Consider the following 25,161-nt stretch of genomic DNA (forward strand, 5'->3'; position numbering starts at 1 on the left):
GTGACACAAGTGTTACCAATGCCTGTGGCCACCTGATGGTCAGGCTCCAGGGGCCAACCAGAAACCTCTTGTAGTACAGCCCGCTCTCCAGCAAGGATGGATGAGAAGTGGTGATGTCAGGGGTTCCCGGGCACCCGGAGGAGCCCCGCTAGGACAGGCTGGGGCAGCACCGGGTGCTGGGAGCTGGTGTCCGTCCTCCCCGGAGGGCCAAGCCCCGTGGGCAGAGGGGGGGCTGCTTCAGGGCAGCCGACAGCACGCACAGCCTGCCTCTCCTGCAGGAGGCCGCATCCACCTTCATGTCCGTGTCCTCGGGTGGGGTGGGGACAGACTGCGTGTGCGGCGCACAGGCCCTTCGTGTACACGGGCTGACACCTGGAATGTGCGCCGTGATGTCTTTGGAGGCGAGGGCAGGGCAAAGACACAGCACAGACGCCGTCTGAGCAGAGGAGCAGGAGTGTTTGAGCTCCTCATGACCCCCTTCTCCGAGCGTGTCACCCTGCCACTGTGGGACCTGCTCCATGACACTGTCGCCCTGATGTGTCCAGGTACCTGCTATCTGAGAACACAGTCTCCCCTGAGGGAGATGGGCTGGGGGGCTGAGGTGGGGGGAAACTGAAGGGGACCCCAAATGGGCAACGGGGGCACCCCAAGGAAAGAGGCCCAATCCGAGTCAGGGCCACGCTGAGTGACCCCAAAGAAGAAGCAAAGTCCAAGGATATGGAAGCCAGAGACAAAGCAGGGGTGCCTCCATGACTGCGGGCCCGGGCTCCCCAAGTTGCCAACCTTCTTGCTTAAAGGGAACCAGGCACTGGAAGGCTAAATGGCACATGGGGTCCTCAGCTGGACCCTGAATGGAAGATAAAGCATGGAGGACATTCCTGAGACATGCATGACCATGTGCACAGACTCTTCTCAAGGACATCATCCTCCAACCACTTCAAGTGTCCCAGAGCAAAGACTGTGGTGCGGTCACACAGCAGCGTTGGCAAGAGTGGGTGCAGATACAACAAGGGTGCAACTCCACGTGCAGCCAGCCTGCAAGTGTTTCTGGTGAACACATGCCGCTGCACACACAGCTGAGCACACACCTATGCACACATGCAGCTACATACACACCTATGCATGCAGAGCTGCACACATGCATATACACACACATGCACACACCCAGCTGCACAGACGCTGGTGTACAGCACACGTATGCACAGAATAAAGTGAACACAGCAGACCATTAACTGCTGAACACACGTCAAGTTTCTGAATTCTCCTTTTTCCTAAGTTTCACTTTTTCAAAATAAAAAGTTAAAGAAAAAAGTTAAAAAGTTAATGGTAAATGACTTGATTCATGGGACTTTCTGAAGAGATACCATAAATATTTTTTTAAAGATTTTATTTATTCATGAGAGACACAGAGAGAGAGGCAGAGACACAGGCAGAGGGAGAAGCAGGCTCCATGCAGGGAGCCCGACATGGGACTCGATCCTGGGTCGCCAGGATCACACGCTGGGCTGAAGGTGGCCTAAACCGCTGAGCCACCCGGGCTGCTCAATATTTTTTAAATTTATTTATTTATTCATGAGAGACACAGACTGAGAGAGAGAGGCAGAGACACAGGCAGAGGGAGAAGCAGGCTCCTCGCAGGAAGCCTGATCCTCGATTCTGGATCCCAGGATCACAACCTAAGCCAAAGGCAGGCACCCAACCACTGAGCCACCCAGGCATCCTGATACCATAAATATTTTAAGATGCGAGGAATTGGGGCAGCCCAGGTGGCTCAGCGGTTTAGCACCGCCTTCGGCTCAAGGCGTGATCCTGGAGATTCAGGATTGAGTCTCACATCAGGCTCCCTGCATGGAACCTGTGTTTCCCTCTGCCTGTGTCTCTGACTCTCTCTCTCTCTCTGTCTCTCTCTCTCTTTCTCTCTCTCTCTCTCTGTCTCTCATGAATAAATAAATAAAATCTTAAAAAAAAGATGTGAGGAATTAATGCAGATATTGCATCTATTGATGGATGAGTGGATCAGCACACTGCAGTCCATCCTGCCACCACATGGAGGAGCCTTGAGGATGCTGCGCTCCCAAGAAGGCAGACGCTGTGTGATTCCACCGCGTACACAAATCCAGAGACACAGGAAGGAGGGCGGTGGATGCTGGGGCTGCGGATGGGGAGGGGGAGCTAGTGTTTAATGGGGACAAAGTTCCAGTTTTACAAAACAGAAAAAGGCTCTGGAGAGGATGGTAAGGGTAGGTGCACTCCGCTGTGAATGTGCTGGATGTCACTCCACAGTGTACTTAAAAACAGCTAACATTGCACATTCTTTGCTATGTTTATTTTCCCACAACTATTTTCTTAAAAAAAAAAAAAAAAGAGGAAGCAGTCTTACATTATTACACTTTATAAAAATTATATTAAAAATTGCATCCAGGGCAGCCCGGGTGGCTCAGCGGTTTAGCGCCCCCTTCGGCCCAGGGCCTGATCCTGGAGACCCGGGGTCGAGTCCCGTGTCGGGCTCCCTGCGTGGAGCCTGCTTCTCCCTCTGCCTGTGTCTCTGCCTCTCTCTCTCTCTCTCTCTCTCTCTCTCTCTCTCATTCTGGGTCTCTCATGAATAAATAAATGAAATCTTTTTTAAAAATAAAATAAATAAAATAAACCTCAGTGCTGTCTTGTGTACTCAAGAACGCTACAACCACCCCCACATCTGTTTTAGAAAGCCCTCATAACCCAACCCTTTGGTGGCCCCCGTCCCCCAGGAGCCACGGACTCGCCTTCTGTCCATGCATTTGCCTGCCCTGCACATTTTGCATGCACGGAATGATACCCTCCCCTTGGATCTGGCTTCTCTCGTGTTTTCCGGGGTCATCTACACGGTGGCATCGGGGCTTTGCTCCTGTTTATCGCTGAATAATACTCCCTCTCACCACTTCTAACTAGTAACTGTGACTCCAGCCCCCATTCCAGACAGCTGCTGGGAAGTTTGCCTTCGGCCACTCTGGCAAGATAACTTGCACTTTTTTTTTTTAAGATTTTATTTATTTATTCATGAGAGATACAGAGAGGCAGAGACCCAGGCAGAGGGAGAAACAGGCTTCCTGTGGGGAGCCCGATGCAGGACTCGATCCCAGAATTCTAGGATCACACCCTAAGCTGAAGACACTCAACCACTGAGCCACCCAGGTGTCCCTAACTTGCACTCTTAATCAGCACCCAAAGGCCCCCCATGGAGGCTGAAAACCCAGCTCCCCTTGGCCCCAGAGACACCCTATGCTGACTGGAACCCAAGAGAAGGTTGTGATGGTAGAGCAAGCGTGGGTGTCCAGTGCCGCGCAGTCTCCTATAAGCCAGCATGCTGGTGAGCATCCTGTGGGAGCGGCTCCCAGCCACCACGCAGGGGACACGGAGCCCTCAGGGACCACAGCCCTGCCCCCACCGTGGCAGCTCCCCACTTTGAAAGTGCTGAGACTCCAGAGGAGGGTCCTTCCTGATTCCTTCGGTTTCTGGAGGCTTCAGGGATCCCCTGGGTTTGGCTGTGTCTCTTCCATCATGGCTTTTCCCATGTCTGTGTCTCTCTTCTTTCTACAAGGTCACAAGTCATGCAGGATTAGGGTCACCCTAATGACTCATGTTACCTACTTACATCTGCAAAGGTCCTGGGGTCAGGACATGGACCCATCACTCTTTGGGGGCACCATCTGCCCTTCACTCTAAGATAACAGATAACATTGCTCAGAAAAGAAGAGAGTTCTACTTAAACCAGCCCCTACAAAAAGCCCAAGTCCGGACACCTGGGTGGCTCAGTTGTTGAGCATCTGCCTCAGGCTCAGGGCATAATCCCAGGTCTGGGGATTGAGTCCCTCATTGGGCTCCCTGCAAGGAGCTTGCTCCTCCCTCTGCCTTTGTCTCTGCATCTCACTCTGTGTCTTTCATGAATAAATAAATAATATCTTTAAAAAAAAAAAAGGGGGGGATCCCTGGGTGGCGCAGTGGTTTGGCGCCTGCCTTTGGCCCAGGGCGCGATCCTGGAGACCCAGGATCGAATCCCACGTCGGGCTCCAGGTGCATGGAGCCTGCCTCTCCCTCTGCCTGTGTCTCTGCCTCTCTCTCTCTCTCACTGCGTGCCTATCATAAATAAATAAAAAAAAAATTTTTTTTAAATAAAAATCAAAATAAAAAAAATAAAAATAAAAAAGAAAAGGCCCAAGTTGGCCCAGTCTCTTAAAAACCCACGCGGGCAGGAGAGTGAGGCCCAGCAGGCCCGAACATGAAAGACACCCGGAAGTCTACGGATTTCCTCTTGGCCTGTTGGGCTCAGGCTAGCTCCCCTGGACCTACACATCCCAAGGTCAAGACCACCTACTCCCCCAAATTCTCTCAAAGGTGGCAGCTTGAAACTGGCCAGAGACAGACTCCTCTTGGGCTACAGGCCTCACTGGGCCCAGGGATGCTCCAACACCCAAGACTCCCAGGGGTCTGTGTTTGGTGGGTCCCCCACACAATCCCACAAAGGCCCATCCAGGGGGGCTGACCGGATTCCTCCCACTCTGCCCTCAGACCAAGATCCAATGATGATAATGAGGCAGAGACTTCATACCCTCAACCACCCGCTCACAACACCTGCCTTAGCCCTAGGTCTCTGGGTCCGTGTTGCACAACTCTCTCATCACCCACCACTTCTACTGCCCGAGGGCAACAGAGCCAACCAGGGCCCCCAGGCCTCGGGGACCTCGAATGGATCTCAAACCACCTAGACACCCTCCAGGGCAGAAGGTACCCTCCCCTACAAAATGTTTCTGAGTCAACATTCAATCCCCAACACAACTGGCTACCCACCTGAAGGGGTCGCAGGCTCCCCAGGTGTCTCTTAGGAATGGATACCCCGACAGCCACATAGGTCCTGTTTGGCCACAGCAGTCCCCACTCCTCCAGCTTTACCTCTGGGGGAAACATGGGCTTATCTGTGTAGCACAGAGCTGGGAATTAGGCAGAGGACTTGGACAGCCAAAGATCCACTGGATCTTGCATCCTCTTCTGGTCCCTGGCTGCCTACAACCGTATGCCTAGCTACGCCCTCACCTGTCTCTCCCTGCTGGCAGAGCTCTGCTCACACCCCAACGACCCATGGGACCTCTAGGACAGAGGGATCCCACCCCCAAAAAATGTCTCAGAGCGGGCAGTTTGAAAGCAGAGCCAGCAGTCCCCATCCAGCCCACCTGGCTGATGGGGTACCCAGCTTCATCAGCACTCAAGGCTCCCAGGGCTCTTTTGTGGGAGGACACACCAGCCAGGTGGCCTCTCGGCCAGTGCTGACACAGGAGTCCAACTGTTTCCAGCTCGGCCTCCCGTGGAAATACGTGCATCTGTGTCAGCCAAGACTTCCCCATGACACGGCCTCTTCCTATAACCGCCCTGTTCCAGGTCCCTGGCTGCCCCGACCGGCACGGCCTGTGGATGCACCACGTGCACCCTGCCAGCCCAGCTTGGCCTCCAGTCCTGTGGAGCTCCACATTGACCCCAGAGCATCAGAATGGCATTAGGGTGGAGGGAGCCCAAACAATCTTTCTGATGCAGCAGGTTGAACCTGGTGGCAGTCATCCCCAGATGGACTGGCTGCTTGAGGGGTCCCAGGCTTCCCCAACAAAGGAGGCTCCCAAGGGTCCTTCTAGAGGGCAGCCTGAGTGTCCCACCAGACCCTCCCTGCCAAGTCAGCCCAGATTCCTCCAGCCCAGCCTTCAGGGATGCCATGTACAATTCTGTGGAATATAGCCTCGATTCTGCACATGCCACGTACCACCAGGAGCTTGCGCCCAGGCCTAGGCTCTGCTTATGGCAGTTTCTTTAAGGTCCAGACCATCCGGGGCCTGTGGCAGCCAGGTCATGGGCAGTCAGACCCCCATCAGCGGCCTCCCACTGTGCATGCGTGCTTGGTAGTGGCCAAACCACCTTGCCAATCACGGCCATGGCTGGAGTCTGTTGGGGTCAAACCAGTTTCTTAGAAGGATGCACCAGGGCTGGGGCTCTCTACCTATGGTCTCCCGTGTCAAGTCCAGGCCTCCCCTCAGGCCTGAGCAGCCTGGGCATGTGCAGTCAGCCCTCCTCATCCACCCCCCCCAACTTTGTTGGCCAAGCCCTCCATGGAATGTTGGGTGCAGGCCAATGCTCCAAACTGCACTGCGCCCCCTCCCCTCCAGGGTGCAGAGTGGTTTCTCCCTGAAACTCTTTCAAAGGCAGCAGCTTCACGAGTTCCAGGGCTTTTCAAACAACCCGTGCTCCCTGGGGTCTGTGTTGAGGTCAGAGGGGTCCATCCATAGCCTGCTCCAGGGCCCAGAATCTCCAACCCTCCTACTCAATTCTTCCTTTCCACACATTCCTCAGGCCTGGGCTGCCTGTCCGTGCCCAGTGAGACACCTCTCAGCCAGCCTCTGGCTGTGCATGTATACTGGGTCCCACCAGGGGCAAGTGGGTTCTCCCTGAGATGCTATCAAATGTGGCAGCTTGAAGCTGGCCACAGACAGACCCCTGTAGGACTGGATGCCCCACTGAACCCAGGATCCTCCAACACCCAAGGCTCCCAGAGGTGTGTATTTGGAGGTTTCCCCAGAACAGGCCACACCACCCCCAGCAGGGCTGACTGGAATCATCCAGCTCTTCCCTTAGAGCAAATATGTTCCATGGTCCTGATCACTGATGAAATGAGGCAGATAACCTCCTGCTCCTAGCGGGCCACTCTCTACAGCTGCCTTGTGCCACAGGGCTGGCTCTGCTCATGGATATAGAGTCTGCTATGTCTTCCACCTCCAGGTCACTGGCACATGCCTGGCTCTGTGGCCACCCCAACACCCTCCAGGGCAGAAGGAGCCTTCACATCCCAAAGTACTTCTTAGGTGTCAATCCTCATTTCATTTTTTTAATGACTTTTATTTATTTATTCATGAGAGACACAGAGAGAGGCAGAGACACAGGCAGAGGCAGAAGCAGGCTCCCTGTGGGGAGCCCAACACAGGACTCCATCCGGGGATCCCAGGATCACCCACTGAGCCAAAGGCAGACACTCAACCGCTGAGCCACCCAGGCGTCCCTCAATCCTCACTTCCACTGAGTGGCTTCTTGTAGGGTCCCGGGCTTACAGGGAATCAAGTCTCCCAGTTGTCCTAGTGAAGAACACCTTAGCAGCCACACAGTCCTGTGCAGAAAAGGCAGTCCAGGGACTCCCAGGGGGCTCAGTGGTTGAGTATCTGCCTTTGGCTCAGGTCGTGATCCTGAGATCCCAGATCGAGTCCCACATCAGGCTGCTCACGGGGAGCCTCTTCCTCCCTCTGCCTATGTCTCTGCCTCTCTCTCTGTGTCTCCATGAATAAATAAATAAAATCTTTGGAAAAAAAAAAAGAAAGAAAGAAAAGGCAGTCCGCATAGCTTTAGCACGACATTCTAGGGGGAAATACATAAGTTTTTCTAACACAGTAATATGACTTGGGCAGATTTGGGGGACAGTCCTGAAACACTTCCACATTAATACTCCTCGTCTATGTGTACAACATCCAGCTGGAAGTCCACTGAAAATCATTCTGCGGTGGCAACCTTCAACTGGCAGTTGAAACAGTCACTCGCCCTTCAGACAGGCTACACCACAGGGTCCAGGCTTTCCCCGGACTTGAGGCTCTCGGCCGCATTCCACCCGTCCAGGGGGCGGGCCCTGGGCTTGCATGGCCATTCGCTCTTCCCGGTTGCCCTAAGGAGGGAGAGGCTGGACTATGTAGGTTAAGCCTTGGAAAAAGGCAGATGCCGTGAACCGCCCTCCCCAACAATTTCCTCCTGTCACGCAGCCTGGCCAGATGGTGCCCAGGTCCGGGTCCTCACCCACCCGTGCACAGTCCACACCCGGGAAGCAGGCCCCGGGCTGCGGGGAGGTCAGGGTGCGGGGACCCACACTCTGAACAGCCTCATGAGGCTTCTTGTGACACGAAGGGCTGCCCATCCCCTTGGGCTCTGACCCCATGGGCCCCTGGGCTTCCCCGGCGTCTGTCCTTGGAGGCCTCCTGGAAGCGCTGTTAGTCCAGAAAGAGGAAATGACCCTTCTCTTGCGAGCTGAATGACTCGGTCCTCCTATTTAGAGCCAGAAAATCTACTGAAGCCCTCTATCAAAAACATCAGTCACTATAAAGCCAAGTTAAAAGAACCAATCCTTCAGCTCCATCCGCTCTGGGCATTCCTCATAGTTCCTCCTGGGCGCTGCTCTTCCCGGGGCCCCCAGCTGCCACCCCACTCCCAGCACAGTCCACTGCAAAATCCCATCGCCGTCCCTACGGCAGCCGTGGAAGGGCCCCATTCCCTGAATGAAGCAACCCCAACTAGGCTTCAGCACGCGGCATTATTCCTTTCTCCTAAACCATACACAGTTGGGCCCGGCGCCGACGTCGGAACACGCAAAGCTGCAGTAATTCGAGACTTCACGACCTAACCGGGCTCCCGGACGCCCTTCCCGAGGGCCCCGCCCCCTAGTCCAGGCCCCGGCCCCGCCCCCGCTGGCGTCCGGGCCTCGGCCCCGCCCCTCCGCTGGCCTCCAACCCTGGCCCCGCCCCTCCGCTGGCGTCCGAGCCCCGGCCCCGCCCCTCCGCTGGCCTCCAGCCTCGGCCCCGCCCCTCCGCTGGCGTCCGAGCCTCGGCCCCGCCCCTCCGCTGGCCTCCAACCCTGGCCCCGCCCCTCCGCTAGCGTCGCGGCCTCGGCCCTGTTCCCAACTGGCGCCACAGCCCCGGCCGGCCCCGCCCCCACGGTGACGTCCCGGCCCCGGCCCCGCCTCTCCGCTGACGCCCAGGCCCCGCAACCCGTGGACGTCTAGGCCCCGCCCCTCCGCTGCCGCCCCGTCCTAGCTCGCCCTCCCCAGGCCCCGCCCCACGTTGGCCTCGCCACTCACGGACAAAGGCCCCGCCCTCTTACGTAACTTCCTACTAACCCGGAAGGAGATTTCCGGAAGCGAAGGTCGCGCTCTGGTAAGTGAATTCTGGTCTTTGAGGTTTAAAGCCGGGCTCCTGTGCCCCTTCCCGGCTCCGTTCTTCGCCCGAGGCCCGAGGGTCCCTGCGGGGGTCACAGGCCCCGCGCCCGGCCGTCACGCCCGCGGGGAGACGCTCGGGGCGCGGGTCCCGGAGTCGCCCGCAGGCCCTCCCTAGCCCCCGGTCCGCTCCGGACACGGTGTCGCCGTGGTCCCCGGACTGGGGGAGGAGAGCGGCCGGTTCCTGCCCCCGCGCTGTGGGGCGGGGTGTGGGGGGGCGGGCGGCGGCGGTCACCGCGGCCCGGTGAGGGGCGGGCGGCCAGGGGGCCGGGCGCTGCGACGGCGGGGTCACCGCCGGGGTCACGGCCGGGTCCCCGTGCGTTTCCCTGTGGATGGATAAGTAACGGCCTGCAATACCCTGTGTGCGGTGTTGGGCGTGCTCTTGTCTTCCACTCAAAACCAAGTTTAAACCCTCTCCTACTTTTATGTGATTTTTAAAAAAACATTGGAGAGAGGGAGCGAGCGCGCGCATGATCGGGAGGAGGAGCAAGGGCGAAGCGGACCCCGCTGAGCAGGGAGCCCCTGTGGCGCTCGACCCCGGGACCCCCGGGGATTGTGGCCTGAGCCGGGGCTCGACCCCGGGACCCTGGCCTGACCTGAGCCGCCCAACCGCGCCCTTTTATGTGATCTTTTGCTAATAGGATCTGAAAGCTGAAGTTTCCGGCTAAGTTTATGATTTCTTCAGATTTCTTCTGTCCCGCCCCGGGTTGTTGTGGAACTTTGTCCTAACGTCTCATCTGATCCTAATAAATACGTTGCTGAAAGGTACTTCCGTTCCTGATTTTGTCTGTTTTCCCCTGCCAATAATAGGGTCTGTTTTCCCCTGCCAATAATCTCAACAGGAAATTTTTTGATGTACTGATGTGATGTTTTGGGGGGGGGGGAAAAAAAGACAAAAGCTTTTGATCAGTGTGAGTAAAACCATGAGATAGAGGCGCGCCAGTTGCTCAAGAGGATGCACTGTGGGCTGGAGTCTTCAGGAGCAGGGGTGAGAAGGGCGGGCCTCACCAGGATTGAAACCACCTCACGTGCAAAGCAGGATGGTGGACTCCAGGAGCCTCTCCTTTCACATCTCTGCCTGGCCCCAAACACACAGCACAAGGCAGCTGGAAAGGGGAAGACCCAGAATTGTTGAAATAAGTGCAGAACAAATGCATCTGTCCGCCAAGGAATAAGACTTGTCTCAGCGAGGGCGGCGTATTAGTGGGCAGACCAGAGAGGAGGGCATCCTCCCTCCAGCAATCCTCGGTTCAGCATACACTGGGAGACTGCAAGGTGGGGGTCACATACACTCCCTCATCCTGAATGCCAGGAGACACGCAGCTTCCCGGGGTTCCCCTCTGTCTGCAGGTATATTATCCCCGTTCCCTGGTGGTTGAGTAGCCAGCGGAGGATACAGATGCCACACGCTCATCTCCTCCCCATGTGCGTGCCTGTAGCCTAGCAATGGCACATTTCTCCAAACCAGGCAGTGGCATCTCAGGACTGATGGTGCCGAGAGTTGCACAGAGCGGAAGGAAGGTGATGACACAGGAAGGTCTCTTTCTCTGCAAAAGTTCATTTATCTGTTGATGATGCTCCTCTACTACTCTCGGGGTCTCAGCTGTCTTGCCTGACACATTTCCTCACTCACCCTGGCTTCTCTCCTACTCTCCGGCCTCCAAACCAGTTCCATCTCTGAACCACGACATGGAACTTGTGAAGTGGCTGCGTTTAGGGGACCTTTACGGGAAGTGCTTCATGCCCGGACTCAGATTAGGGACCAGGACTGGGCACCATGGTATCAATAATGTTTGCCAGTAGGTACCGTCTGAGGGCCAAATCTGGATGTACTGTTGTGAATCTCAGAAATACCTAAAAAATCCTGGAGAAGAATACCAGTAAAGGGAAATGGCTTCACAAAGTAAATGTGTGCATCTGACCTAGAAATAGTCATAATTTGCAGTAGAAGGGAGAGATAATAAACAGAACTGTGAGAAATTGAGGTGGTACCTTAACACACAATGAGTATTTTATTCACTAATTGCTATTTAAAATCAACCTAAATGTTTAACATAAAGAGGATTTTAAAATTGTTCACAGCACAACGCTCCCAACAAGACATTAGTGTTCGTGGATCTGTAAAGAATCGACTCTCCTGCAGATATCTGAGGGTAAGGTGGAGTTTGCTGGGCCACGAGATGTCACCTTTCATGTTGTGATATATGCCAGTCTCATTGTCCCCCCAAATTGCAAAAAAATCTTTATCCATGACCAACTCATGAGGTTCCCCCTGCAGAAGCCAGGAATTCATAATATACATACATACATACGTATAGATTTGGATGAAATGACAAGTCTTTATTACCATTTTACTAAATACGTAAGAGACTGAATATATTTTATTTTTATAAACATGTATTAAATGTTTTTCTAATTCATTTTTGATGTACATTTACATACTGTTTTTATTTTTGTAGCTCATGTATACACAGGCACATACTTTGTTCTTATAATTTTAATGCAGTGAAACCAAAATCCTTTCTTTATGCCCTTTGCTTCTTATTTTTCCTGTGGAAGGCATCCCCTATTTCACATTAAAAAGTGATGGCAGGGACGCCTGAGTGGCTAAGTGGTTGAGCGTCTGCCTTTGGCCCAGAGCGTGATCCTGGAGTCCCGGGATCGAGTCCCATGTCAGGCTCCCTGCATGGAGCCTGCTTCTCCCTCTGCCTGTGTCTCTGCCGCTCTATCTCTCATGAATGAATAAATAAAATCTTTTAAAAAAATAAAAATAAAAAATAAAAAGTGATGGCATTCCATTTAGTTCTAATATTGTATCACTAAATATTGTGTAACTACTTAATTTTAATTGTGTTAAGTTTGAGATAATGTATCTTCAGATATAATTTCACCAAGCTTATTTTTTTTTTCTGCTCCAAATTGTTTTGGCTATATCCTGACCCAAAATCAAATTTGACACAAAAATGACTTTTAAGATAATTCTCAGTTTTTATGTGAAATACCATGTGTTACTTTTAAATCTGGATTGCACCAAATTTCTATAGTCCCCAAGGTTTTTATGTCATAGTGTCCTCTAGTTTAAGGATTGGTTGGGTAGGCTTCATTCTTGTCATTTTTTGTCCTCAAAAGTTTTAAAAATATTTTTACACAGGTCTACCATATGATTTCAGATGGAAGCCATAATATTTTGCTATTGTAAGTAGAGACTTTTTTTAATGTGTCTAATTTTTAAACTACTGTAACTAAAGAAAGTATTGATTTCAGTATATTAAGCATAGATTTGTCCACTTCTTAAAATATTTTTATTAGGTATGACCATTAAAAAGGATTCTCCTGTTTGTTAGAATTTGAAATCCTGTCTTCTGAGAATAGCTACCGTTCCATTTCTTTACTGGCTGTTTCTGACACAGGCATCCTGGGCCATAGCAGCAGCCCTAACCAGCCCCTGTCCACAGCCTTAACTTTAGTGGGACTGCTTCTTTGTCTGCCACTGAGTATGCTTACTAAGTTTCTCTGGATTAACAAGAAATATTCCCCAGTATTTAACATGAATTTTAAATATTTCTAATTATTTTGAAAGGTCAGATGTTTTACTAAGGGTCTGCTGATGTGATCTAATTATTGGGGTATTTAAATTTTTTTACTGAAGTGACACCTAGGTGGCTCAGTGGTTGAGCATCTCTGCCTTTGGCTCAGGTTGTGATCCCGGAGTCCTGTGTCAGGCTCCCTGTAATGGAGCCTACTTCTCCCTGTGCCTATGTTTCTGCTTCTCTCTCTGGGACTCTCATGAATAAATAAATAATCTTTTTAAAAATAAAAATAACTGATAAATTTTTAAATTTGTTATTATGTTTATGCTTTTCTTTTGCTCTCACACACTTACATCTGCCTCACCAGTTTCACTGTCAACACCTTATGCCAGGCAAGTATCTTCTTTTTAAAATTAATCAAACCCTTCTTGTTTTACTGCATTCCTCAGCAAAAGACTCATTTACTAACACAAATCTAATCTATTCCTGTTTCTTGCTTTCAATTCTCCAGTAGATCCCCATTACCTTTAAATATTTTTTTTTTTTTTTTTTTTTTATGATAGTCACAGAGAGAGAGAGAGAGGCAGAGACATAGGCAGAGGGAGAAGCAGGCTCCATGCACCGGGAGCCCGACGTGGGATTCGATCCTGGGTCTCCAGGATCGCGCCCTGGGCCAAAGGCAGGCGCCAAACCGCTGCGCCAACCAGGGATCCCTAAAAATTATTTTATAAGATTTTATTTATTCATGGGAATACACAGAGAGGAGAGAGAGGCAGAGACACAGGCAGAGGGAGAAGCAGGCTCCATGCCGGGAGCCCAACGCGGGACTCGATCCCGGGACTCCAGGATCACGCCCTGGTCCAAAGGCAGGCACCAAACCACTGAGCCACCCAGGGATCCCCTAAATAAATAAAATCTTAAAAAAAAAAAAAAAAAAAAGTTAAAAACCAATCTAATTACAATGACCTTGGTTCCTGAAATCTGCTTGTTTGCCACCATGTCAAGTTCATCCCATTACTCCATTACCTTCCAGTGTGTTTTCACTTCCTGGGGCACAGCAGGTTCTGCTTGTGTCCACAGTGTTCTACTTGCTTCCTGTCTTTACTAAACTTTCTGAGGCTTTCCCCTTTAAATTTTTAAGGTGTCAGATAAATTATACATACATTTTAATAGTATTTCCCCAAATGAAACACAAATGAAATGCTTTAGTATTTGAATATCTTTGTCATTATTTCTTTAAATAATCTCTTCTAAACTAGACTTAATTCCACAAGGGCAGATGATCTCTCTCATTTATTCATCCATGGATTTCACTGTCTGGTACAGTCTTTTCTCTGAGTTGACTTGAAATTTTTATTTATTAATGACAAAAGGAGATCATTACTTGTTCTCAAATGACTCAAAGGTTGTAGTAAGTAGATTAAAAAGACAACATGTCAAAGGTACATGAAAATCAAAAAGTTCATCAACTAAAATAAACATACGATCTTTTACTGTCAGAAGATTGAAATATTATTAAAGAAAATGACAAAGCATTTCTTAATGCATCCTACCTAAAAGGAAATATATTGCATGATTCTTCTTCAAAAATAATATATTCTGTAAAGAAATGTCTTAAGATTTTAAAATTTATATTCTTTTACCATCAGTTTAAAACAGAACACTATTTAGAGAAAGTAAAAATTCCATGGTTGGGCAGCCCCAGTGGCGCAGCGGTTTAGCGCCGCCTGCCACCTGGGGCATGATCTGGAGACCCGGGATCGATTCCCATGTCAGGCTCCCTGCATGGAGCCTGCTTCTCCCTCTACCTGTGTCTCTGCCTCTCTCTCTCTCTCTCTCTCTCTCTCTCTCTGTGTCTCTATGAATAAATAAATAAATCTTAAAAAAAAAAAAGTCCATGATCTTTAAAAAAAAAAAATTCCATGGTTATCAGAGGGTGAGAATGGTGAAGAGGAATGGGAGTTGTTTAGGCACAAGTTTCAGATTTAAAAGATGGAAAGAGTTCTGGAGATAGTGGTGACAATTGCACATGATGAATGTATCAACATCATTGGACTGTACACTTAAAAATGATGAGGATTGGGGCGCCTGGTGGGCTCAGTCAGTTGAGCATGCAACTCTTGATCTTAGGGTTGTTAAGTTCAAGCCCCATGTTGGATGTAGAGATCACTTAAAAAATAAAATCTGAGGGTGCCTAAGTGGCTCATTTGGTTAGGCAGCTACCTTTGCCTCGGGTCATGATCCCCGGGTCCTGGGATCCAGCCCCATGTTGGGCTCCCTGCCAGCAGAGAGTCTGTTCTCCCTCTGTCCCTCCCCCTGGCTTGGGCTTGCTCTCTCTCAAACACATATAAAGTCTTTTTAAAACAAATTTTTTAAAATAAAATCTTAAAATATTAGAATGGTAAATGTTTTACTACAAAAAGAATAAAATGGAAAAATGTCCTATTTATAGTAAGATCAATGCTTAGTGATCATTCACTCTGGAAATAACCTGTCAAGCTATATAATTCCTTTACTTAGTAGGAAAAAATCTCATTTTTAGAAAGTGAAGGGAGAAATAAATCAATGTGCGAGTTTAAAGGCATGAAGAAGGTTTGAAATGTTTAAGAAGATGGAAGATTAGTCACCAAATAAGAATGATGTTACCAGATATACTTGGAGGTCACTATGAGTTGTGACTTTACATATAAAAGAGAGGCAAGGGCAGCCTGGGTGGCTCAGCAGTTTAGCGCTGCCTTCAGCCCAGGGTGTCGGTGTGGGTGACCCGGGGATAGAGTCCCACATCAGGCTCCCTGCATGGAGCCTGCTTCTCCCTCTGCCTGTGTCTTTGCCTCTCTCTCTCTCTCTCTCTCTGTCTCTCATGAATAAATAAATAAAATCTTAAAAAAAAAAAAAAAAAGGCGGGGGGGAGGCAATATTTTCATCCTGTGTTGCCACATACAGTCATGGAATAGGCAGGTATTTGGAGTCACTTTCTGTTGAAGCCTTGGTCAGCAGACATAGTAAAGAGACAAATAACATTAGTAAACATCTATTGAAATGAGTAAATTAAACTGGTCCGTTAAAATGACGAGGGCTGGAGACTGACATTTGGGAATTGGGGCAATGCTGTGTTTCCGTGAAGTAGAAAACATGGACACAGGAGCTAATTTTGTGAAAAAGCATGGACAGTAGGTTGTAAAAACAGAGAGGGGCCTCTGTAATGTTAGGGATACTCTTCCAGGTAAAATCCAGGTATGATGTGGAACCTTTAAAATTTGAGATTAGGAGGCAGGCAAAGGAAAATTCAAACTTTACCTGTAACACTTTTCTAATGTATGCTTATGTGCCACTGTATGCTGGTATGCATGAAGCTTTGTCATGTTACTAAAGTTGCTTGAACCTATGATGATGGCACTTACTAAATTAATAACGAAATCTTTTTTTTTTAATTAATTTATTTGTGATAGTCACAGAGAGAGGGAGAGAGAGAGGCAGAGACACAGGCAGAGGGAGAAGCAGGCTCCATGCAGGGAGCCCGACATGGGACTCGATCCCGGGTCTCCAGGATCGCGCCCTGGGCCAAAGGCAGGCGCCAAACCGCTGCACCACCCAGGGATCCCTAATAACGAAATCTTAATTAGAATTCTTTTGAAGCAAAATGAACAAATGTATGTGTATCTCCCAAGCACAGTCACATAAAATAAAATCTTGTTATCTGTTCTTGACATGAGATACAAATGGGTGAGTTAAACCTTCTGTTTATGACTCATTAGAAATATACTTACTTACTATGGATGTTTTAAGGGAGGATTTACAATTTATGCTTTCAAAGATACAAATACAAAATCAAACAATGAAATTCAGGGAAGTTGCAGCTAATACAATTTGCTAAAAACTTTAGCTGGAGTAAATAAATGTCCTAAAATCCTTTCATTCTGTAATTTCTGGAAGTACTACTCTGTAAAGATTGATGGACATGACAGTAGGCTCTAACCCACATATTCCTGTGATTCTCTGATGCAGGGAATTTTAAGGGGTAAATTTGTAAGATGGATGTCCTTGAACCCTCAAAATGAAGTCACTAAATTAATTTTACCATAAAATGCATTCTTTTCTTAGAGATTTTTTTATTTATTCATTAGAGCATGAGCAGGGGAAGGGCAGAGGGAGAAGCAGACTCCCCACTGAGCAGGGCACCTGACGAAGACAACCAACTCAGCCACCCAGACACCCCCATAAAGTGCATTCTTACTAATCATGTTTCATAACAAAACCCATTCAAAACAAATCTAAAGGTCAGCGTTGGAGTGATACTGCTGGAGACCCTTCTTGGAGAAGACGATGCTGATACGTGTATTCAGAGGGCTGAGAAGTTGGGGAAATAGTACATGAACAGATACCCAATTCTGAGAACTTTCACAATGCTTCCATGAGTGGCAGGTGCCAGAAATCCTGTTTAGGAATCGGGAGGGAATTGGCTTTTCATATTCTTCCTAAATTGAGGGTCCTTCTACCATCTCTCCAAGCAACCATAGTCAGAGCCTCAACTTTGGAGAGCTGTCTCCCTCCCCACTTTCTTTGGAGCACAGGACATGTTCCTATCGGTTCTGCTGGGGATTAGTTCCAGGTGAAGGACTGGACCTCGTAACAAGTGGGCAGCGAGAGTTTCATGGCTCCTTTCCCCTTCCTCAGCTTTGCCACCCGTTGCTGACACTGTGTACGAGTGACAACTCCGAAGAGACATGGCAACGGAGCAACTAAGGATGGAATCACAAGTGAGTAGGGAGTTCTTCTTTCTACTGAAATAGCATGTCTGTCACCATCTGGTGGACATATAATCATTCATGTTCTAAGTACACTCAACTTTCCAAGAACTGGAATGCTCATCATCTCCCAATGTTATGTTAACACATCTCAGCCCCAGTTAATGCCCTGTATTTCCAAGAGAGAAAGTTTTTTGTCTGTTTGTTTTTTTCATATCCATCACATGCCCTAGTTGGTGCCAAAAATTCACTCATTAACCATTTTATTGACTGTAAGGACTTAGGATTCAGGTCAATGCAGGTGATAAAGATGAATAAGGAGCAAAACTTCACAGCCCTGTAGGAAAGCAGATGTTCTTACATGTGAGCTCAGTCAATCCAGTATTATATGTGCTGGGCAGGGAAGGGAGTGCTAATTAATATTAAGGGAAAAATGAATAATGGTCATGCCAGAGAAGCCAATGAGTTGTCATTCTTTTTTTTTTCCTCCAAATTTAAACCTAAATTTGATAGAATGTATTTGTACTTTTTGAAACTTATAAAAGAAAACTAACTCATTACTTCTTTGTCCCAAATCCATATTTAACCCCCTCATTGTAATTTACCTTTGTTCAAATTTGGTAGCTGGAAACAATGTATAGGGAGGTATAGTTTCCTTAATTTTTACTGTAATTCAGGAGAAGGAGTATAGGAGGTAAAATAAAACTTAGGGACCCGAGCAGCCCTGGTGGCTCAGCAGTTTAGCGCCGTCTTCGGCCTAGGGTGTGATCCTGGAGACCTGGGATGGAGTCCCACATCAGGCTCCCTGCATGGAACATGCTTTTCCCTCTGCCTGTGTCTCGGTCTCTTTCTCTCATGAATAAATAAATAAATCTAAAAAAAAAAAAAAATTAAGGACCCTTAGAATTTTTTTTTTTTTTTTTTTTTTTTTTTATGACAGTCACAGAGAGAGAGAGAGAGAGGCAGAGACACAGGCAGAGGGAGAAGCAGGCTCCATGCACCGGGAGCCCGACGTGGGATTCGATCCCGGGTCTCCAGGATCGCGCTCTGGGCCAAAGGCAGGCGCTAAACCGCTGCGCCACCCAGGGATCCCCCCTTAGAAATTTTTGATGAGCTGGAGAGACAAGAACAATAAAGTGGATTTAAGTAAGCTTGAACAGAGACCAGATAAAAGCATAATGATAACTGATATGTGGAAGGCCGCAGGCCACAGGAAGGGTCAGGATAATACTATCCTTCATTACAAAAGTCTCAGAGCCTCTGAAATATGCTCATGAATCATTTAGCCTTATATTTTATAATAAACGCTTAAATTGGGTGGCCCGGGTGGCTCCGTGGTTTAGCACTGCCTTCAGCCCAGAGTGTGATCCTGGAGACCTGGGATCGAGTCCCATGTCGGGCTCTCTACAAGGAGCCTGCTTCTCCTTCTGCCTGTCTCTCTCTCTCTCTCTCTCTCTCTTTCTCATTAATAAGTAAAATCTTTTTAAAAAAATAAATTATGTGAAGGTAAAAGGATGTGCTATTGATCTCCTATCCTGTACAAATGGTTAAGTTTTGCAGAACTATGGACATTGCTTCAGTACTCTCTGACATTTATTGAATAAAACTAGAAATTGTATTTAAGAAATGTTTGCTAGGGGATCCCTGGGTGGCCCAGGGCATGATCCTGGAGACCCAGGATGGAGTCCCATGTCAGGCTGCCTGCATGGAGCCTGCTTCTCCCTCTGCCTGTGTCTGTGCCTCTCTCTCTCTGTGTGTCTCTCATGAATAAATAAATAAAATAGTTTTTAAAAATGCTAGTTAGTATTTACTACATCATTGGATCTTTAAGAAGTCATAAAAGGTCAGTACACTTGTGGATAACAAAACTGAGGTCATAAAGGGGAACAATCTAATCCTAGTACTTACAAAGTGGAAGAGTGTGTAATGAGCCCATAGATTGACTTGAAATTGGAGAAAAGTGTTTTTTGTTTGTTTGTTTTTTTTGTGTGTGTTTTGTGGAGAAAAGTGTTTTAAAGTTTTCAAAAGAAACTTTTATACTCATCCTCTGGCAGTCTTAATTACAAGTTTATCGGGAAATCCAGATTATACATCTCATTCGATCTCTTTATAATGAAATTTATGTGTTTACAATGTGTGTCTGGGTATATCTTAAAGCCAGATACCCAGGTGTGCACTGTAAATAATGACCAAACCCAACATCCTGTTTGAGCTATGCGTACATGCATGCCTCATGCTTCCTTAGTGCTGTCACCTGTACCATCCTCCTCTGACTATTGGCAGAGATGTTCCTGTCTGAAAACAACATCCATAATCTTCTAGGAATCCGTGACCTTTGCAGATGTAGCTGTAGACTTTACTCAAGAAGAGTGGACCCTGCTAGACAGGTCCCAGAGACAACTCTTCAGAGATGTGATGCTGGAGAATATCAGTCACCTGGTCTCAATTGGTGAGTCTCTTATATTATGTATGTATATATCCATTCACTCATTCATTCAACAGCTGTATAGAAAAGATTCCTCATTTCTCACTGAAGACTGTCTTGATTCTTAATTTTCAAAACTACTTTATCACAATCTTCTTCACATTTTACTTTTGTCATCCACTAGAAGGCAAATCTTCTCACACAATTTCATGTCTTTCATGCTACTCAATCTCCACAACACCCAAACAGTGGTGGGAAATCATTATTTTTGAATTGGTAAGTAAATATATTGACTTTTAAAAAAATACATTTTTTTCGTGTAGGTACTGACCAACCACAGTATTAAAACAAAAATAAAGGGATCCCTGGGTGGCACAGCGGTTTGGCGCCTGCCTTTGGCCCAGGGCGCGATCCTGGAGACCCGGGATCGAATCCCACGTCAGGCTCCCGGTGCATGGAGCCTGCTTCTTCTGCCTATGTCTCTGCCTCTCTCTCTCTCTCTCTCTCTGTGTGACTATCATAAATAAATAAAAATTTAAAAAAATAAAAATAAAAATAAAACAAAAATAAAACAAAAATAAAAAAATAAAAATAAAAATAAAACAAAAAGAGGGGCAGCCCTGGTGGCTCAGTGGTTTAGCGCCGCCTTCGGTCCAGAGTGTGGTCCTGGGACCCGGGATTGAGTCCCATGTCAGGCTCCCTGCGTGGAGCCTGCCTCTCCCTCTGCCTGTGTCTCTGTCTCTCTCTCTGTCTCTCATGAATAAATAAATTAAACCTTTTAAAAGATAAAGCAATAAAAAATAATAAGAAAAAGAAAAACTAAAAAAAAAAAAAAAGAAAAAGAAAAACTAACCAGGGGCACCTGGGAGATGCTATCAGTTGAGCATCCAACTTTTGGTTTAAGTTTGTGATCTCAGGGTCATGGGATTGAGCCCTGCGTTGGGCTCCATGCTCAATGCAGAGTCTGCTTAAGTTTTTCTCTCGCACTTCTTTGGCTCCTCTCCCTGGCACTCTCCCCCTCAAATTAATATTTTAAAAGAGGGGGTGTAGGGTACCTGGTGGCTCAGTGGTTGAACATCTGCCTTAGGCTCAGGTCATGGTCCTGGGTCCTGGAATGGAGTCCTGCATCGGGCTCTCAACAGAAAGCCTGCTTCTCCCTCTGCCTGTGTCTCTGCCTCTCTCTCTGGGTCTCTCATGAATAAATAAATAACATCTTTGAAAACAAAAAACAAAAAACAGATATACGGTTTTCCATGTAAAACCTAGATTTTTCTGATGGAATTGTATTTATTGGGTTCATTTAAGATATAATATTCACACTGTGAATACTTGTATCATTGTATTAAAATACTGAAGATTGCGATTTGTCTTTGAACTTAGTTAGGCATCAACAATGATAGCTCCTTGATGTCTTTGAGAAAATTTAAGAATTAAAATTCTGTTGGTGAAGGACTATCCATGTTGTTTTCAACATACTCTTCCCTGGGATTAAATTCTGAGGTTACCTTATTCTTTCTCATTAGTGGGCCCTATACTGATAATCATGCACTGTTATAAGCACAAAAGTCAAAATTCAATTATTTCTTTTCTATGAACAGGCAAACAGCTCTACAAATCAGACACAATTTCCCACTTGGAACCAGGAGTGCAACTTTCAAAAGAAGGGATAAGTTTGCTGCAATGCCAGAGTCTAGGTGAGCTATAGGAAGAACTAAGTGAGGTAGGCCCTAAGAATCATCAAACGAAATTTAGTGACTTTTTTAAAAGACAATATGATAGGGGAAAACTTCTTCAGATATTGTATTACACTTTACAGGTGACAATTTCTATTCTGTCTTTGGGAAGGTAATAGTTATGTACTTACTTACTGGAGTTAAAATATACACAGTAGCACTTTTCGGGGTTCTCCTCTATGAAGATTTTCCCTCTTTTCCTCCCCAGCTTGCCATCTCCATCTTATTTTCCTTATATTGCAGTCCTAAAAATGTCAACTCTTGATGTCATGTTTATGCTCATGTTATATTCCTTAATTTGACACTTTCTCATGTTATTATGTGAAACATACTCAAATGACCCTTTAGTGTCTTCAACATTTTAATTCCCTCAATATCACTATGGGAATTATTTCCCCAATCATTTCAGATAAAGAAGATGGTCCTAAAAAACAAGAAATGATATTCATGCAGCATATCTGCAAGAAGGACACAGCATTAATCAGTGCAATGGTAAGCTTTAAGGGTGTGAACCTGTGCTTCCAAATGATCTGGGTATTTAGTAAGTAAGGAATTGGGCACAATTGCCCAATCATAGTTTAAGCTGGAATCCAGGGTTTTCACAGCAGGAAGTTTTGCTTAATTTAATTTTAAGGAAGAAATTAATGTGAAGTCAAAACCATAATCTGAGGTCTTATAAACAGCTGCATGATTATGACTTATTATATACTTAACATTTGAAACATAGTAATGTCTTTCATCAGGTATCTCTACATTTGGGATACTACAAGAAAGAAAATCTCTATGCTTGCCAGAGACAAATACCCCATGTTTATGTAAATAACATGCAAACAATTTTGTACGAGTCTATCGCTGAATGATGACTATAGAATTCATATGCAGGTTAAGGAAGGGAGGAATAAATGTGAGCAAAGTTTTAACAGTCTCTCATTTCCTCTCAAAAAGCAGAAATCTCACACTCAAGAGGATCCTTTTGAATGCAGTGATCTGGGAGAAAATTTTACTGAAATACTAACATGGACTCAATATGTGGTACCTAAAATAGGAAAGAATCCCTTTATCAGCAAAAAATGTGGAAAAGACAGCAGTTATTTGACATCTTTTAATATACATAAGCAGAGTCATACTGTAAATAAATCATATGAATGTCATCGTGAGAAAGGTTTTATTCAAAGCTCTGCCCTTAGACAACCCAATAATACTCAAAATGGAGAGAAAACATTTGAATGTCATGAATGTGGGAAAGCCTTTGGAAAAAGTTCTAACCTTAGACGACATGAGATGATTCACACTGGAGTGAAACCACATGGATGTCATCTATGTGGGAAAGCCTTCACTCACTGTTCCGACCTTAGAAAACATGAGAGAATACACACTGGAGAGAAATCATACGGATGTCATCTATGCGGGAAAGCCTTCAGTAAAAGTTATAACCTTAGGCGCCACGAGAGGATTCACACTAGGAAAAAGATGCATGAATGTCATCTATGTGGGAAAGCCTACACTCAATGTTCTGACCTTAACAAACATGAAAGAACTCACTTTGGAGAGAAACCATATGAATGCAATCTATGTGGGAAGACATTCAGTAAAACTTCTTACCTTAGACAACATGAGCGAACTCATAATGGAGAGAAACCATATGAGTGTCATCTCTGTGGGAAGGCATTCACTCACTGTTCTCACCTTAGAAAACATGAGAGAACTCACACTGGAGAGAAACCATACGAATGTCATCTGTGTGGGAAAGCTTTCACTGAATCTTCTGTACTTAGACGACATGAGAGAACCCACACTGGAGAGAAACCGTATGAATGTCCTCTGTGTTGGAAAGCCTTTACTGATTCTTCTGTCCTTAAACGACATGAAAGAACGCACACTGGAGAGAAACCTTATGAATGCCACCTATGTGGGAAAGCTTTCAATCACTCTTCTGTCCTTAGGCGACATGAGAGAACTCACACTGGTGAGAAACCATATGAATGTAATGTATGTGGAAAAGCCTTCAACAGAAGCTATAACTTTAGATTGCATAAGAGAATCCACACTGGAGAGAAACCATATAAATGTTATATATGTGGGAAAGCCTTCAGTAAATATTTTAACCTTAGACAACATGAGAAAACACATATAAAGGTAATAAATGTGGAAAATTCACCACCTATAGCTTCAAACTATAAACACTCTTGAGGGTTCAAATACTCAAGAAATGCTGTTTGTAATCAGTATGGGAGAGCATTTATTCATCCTTATTACTTCACTCAACTTAGATTAATTCAAAGTGGAGAGAATCCATATGTGGTCCATCTATATGATAAAACCTCCAAATAATGTACATGAAAGAATGTAAATGAAGTGAATGTGGAAGAATTTCCATACATAGTTCTCTTTTTAAAAAATGAAGTCGGGATCCCTGAGTGGCGCAGCGGTTTAGCGCCTGCCTTTGGCCCAGGGCGCGATCCTGGAGACCCGGGATCGAATCCCATGTTGGGCTCCCAGTGCATGGAGCCTGCTTCTCCCTCTGCCTGTGTCTCTGCCTCTCTCTCTCTCTCTCTGTGACTATCATAAATAAATAAAAAATTTAAAAAAAAAATGAAGTCACATGTCAGAGAAAATCTGTGTAATCATTGTAGAAATACCTTCATTTATCCTTTAAATAAATTGTGCAGGAGAGATTCTAGATCTGTAATCATTGTGCACTCATTCAATTTAGCAACACATCTGGCATGCAGAAGAAATGTGCTAAAGCGATAAATAAGTGGGAAACAATCATTAGTAGGAAGACAAGAGAATGTTGTGGCCAAAGGGTTGTGTTCAACAAGAACTAGGACATGAAAAAGATTGAAGACAGTTGGAGTATCCTATTTCCAGGATTCCTAATATACTTCCACTAATTTCTGCAGTGACAAAGCACTGCCTCTAGTAGTGATACACTATTTGGCAAAACTAAAAGTAGAAGCAAAGACAACCTGACCTTGCCCCATATCCTTGTCACAACAGCTACAAATCCACAATTCACCCAACTGAGGATACCTAGGAGTCCCAGCTCCTCCAACATGCAAATACAGAAAGCTAGAAGAGCAGTTAACACTTCTCTTCTGCCAGGACAACAAAAGGCTGAGTCGTTCGTTGGTACTCTTTTGAACATTAATAAGTAATCGTGTTTCACAAGTGGCAAAAACAAAGATGCAAATCTTTATTTTATTAAATGTCGTGAGGGAATATGCAATGCCCTTTTCAATCCTTGATTTGTCCTTTCGTTTGAATATGATTGATGGGGGGAGGAGCAAGATGGCGGAAGAGCAGGGTCTCCAAATCACCTGTCTCCACCAAACTACCTAGAAAACCTTCAAATTATCCTGAAAATCTATGAATTCGGCCTGAGATTTAAAGAGAGACCAGCTGGAATGCAACAGTGAGAAGAGTTCGCGCTTCTATCAAGGTAGGAAGACGGGGAAAAAGAAATAAAGAAACAAAGGCCTCCGAGGGGGAGGGGCCCCGCGAGGAGCCGGGCTGAGGCCGGGGCGAGTGTCCCCAGGACAGGAGAGCCCCGTCCCGGAGACGCAGGAGCTGCACCGACCTTCCCGGGCGGAAAGGGGCTCGCGGGGAGGTGGAGCAGGACCCAGGAGGGAGGGGATGCCCTCGGGCTCCCCGGGACAGTAACAGCAACTCCGCGCCCAGGAGAGTGCGC

The 25,161-nt window shown here is 46.7% G+C and overlaps 1 protein-coding gene and 1 long non-coding RNA gene across 10 annotated transcripts; one reads left to right on the forward strand and one right to left on the reverse strand.

Moving 5' to 3' along the window:
• Positions 1-3,071: 3,071 nt before the first annotated feature.
• On the reverse strand, positions 3,072-9,111 carry LOC111092319. Its single transcript, XR_005378706.1, has 3 exons — positions 8,942-9,111; positions 4,825-4,949; positions 3,072-3,570 (listed from the first exon to the last, which is right to left on the reverse strand). It is a non-coding gene; the product is annotated as an uncharacterized LOC111092319 (long non-coding RNA).
• ZNF596 (zinc finger protein 596) lies at positions 8,860-24,150 on the forward strand. Of its 9 annotated transcripts, none has more exons than XM_038573932.1 (9): positions 8,930-8,978; positions 9,679-9,802; positions 11,120-11,190; positions 12,189-12,232; positions 17,242-17,324; positions 19,596-19,761; positions 21,336-21,431; positions 21,880-21,962; positions 22,416-24,150. In XM_038573932.1, the coding sequence occupies exons 6-9, from the start codon at positions 19,728-19,730 to the stop codon at positions 23,658-23,660; spliced, it is 1,458 nt and encodes a 485-aa protein (XP_038429860.1). In that variant the 5' UTR covers positions 8,930-8,978; positions 9,679-9,802; positions 11,120-11,190; positions 12,189-12,232; positions 17,242-17,324; positions 19,596-19,727; the 3' UTR covers positions 23,661-24,150. The 9 variants fall into 9 exon arrangements, with proteins under 9 accessions (XP_038429859.1, XP_038429853.1, XP_038429860.1 ...); XM_038573926.1 differs by having other exon boundaries at positions 19,635-19,761; XM_038573929.1 differs by lacking the exon at positions 12,189-12,232 and having other exon boundaries at positions 19,635-19,761.
• The last annotated feature ends 1,011 nt before the right edge of the window (positions 24,151-25,161 follow it).

The sequence above is a fragment of the Canis lupus genome, chromosome 25, assembly GCF_011100685.1.
Source record: "Canis lupus familiaris isolate Mischka breed German Shepherd chromosome 25, alternate assembly UU_Cfam_GSD_1.0, whole genome shotgun sequence".
In the NCBI taxonomy this organism is placed as follows: Eukaryota; Metazoa; Chordata; class Mammalia; order Carnivora; family Canidae; genus Canis; species Canis lupus.

Bases quoted from the DNA above. Each gene is read 5' to 3' on its own strand.
- ZNF596 (XM_038573925.1), top strand. From the start codon at position 17,292: ATGGCAACGGAGCAACTAAGGATGGAATCACAA. The intron at 17,325-19,634 runs GTGAGTAGGGAG...ATAATCTTCTAG, and splicing joins AACTAAGGATGGAATCACAA to GAATCCGTGACCTTTGCAGA. The intron at 19,762-21,335 runs GTGAGTCTCTTA...TTCTATGAACAG, and splicing joins CAGTCACCTGGTCTCAATTG to GCAAACAGCTCTACAAATCA.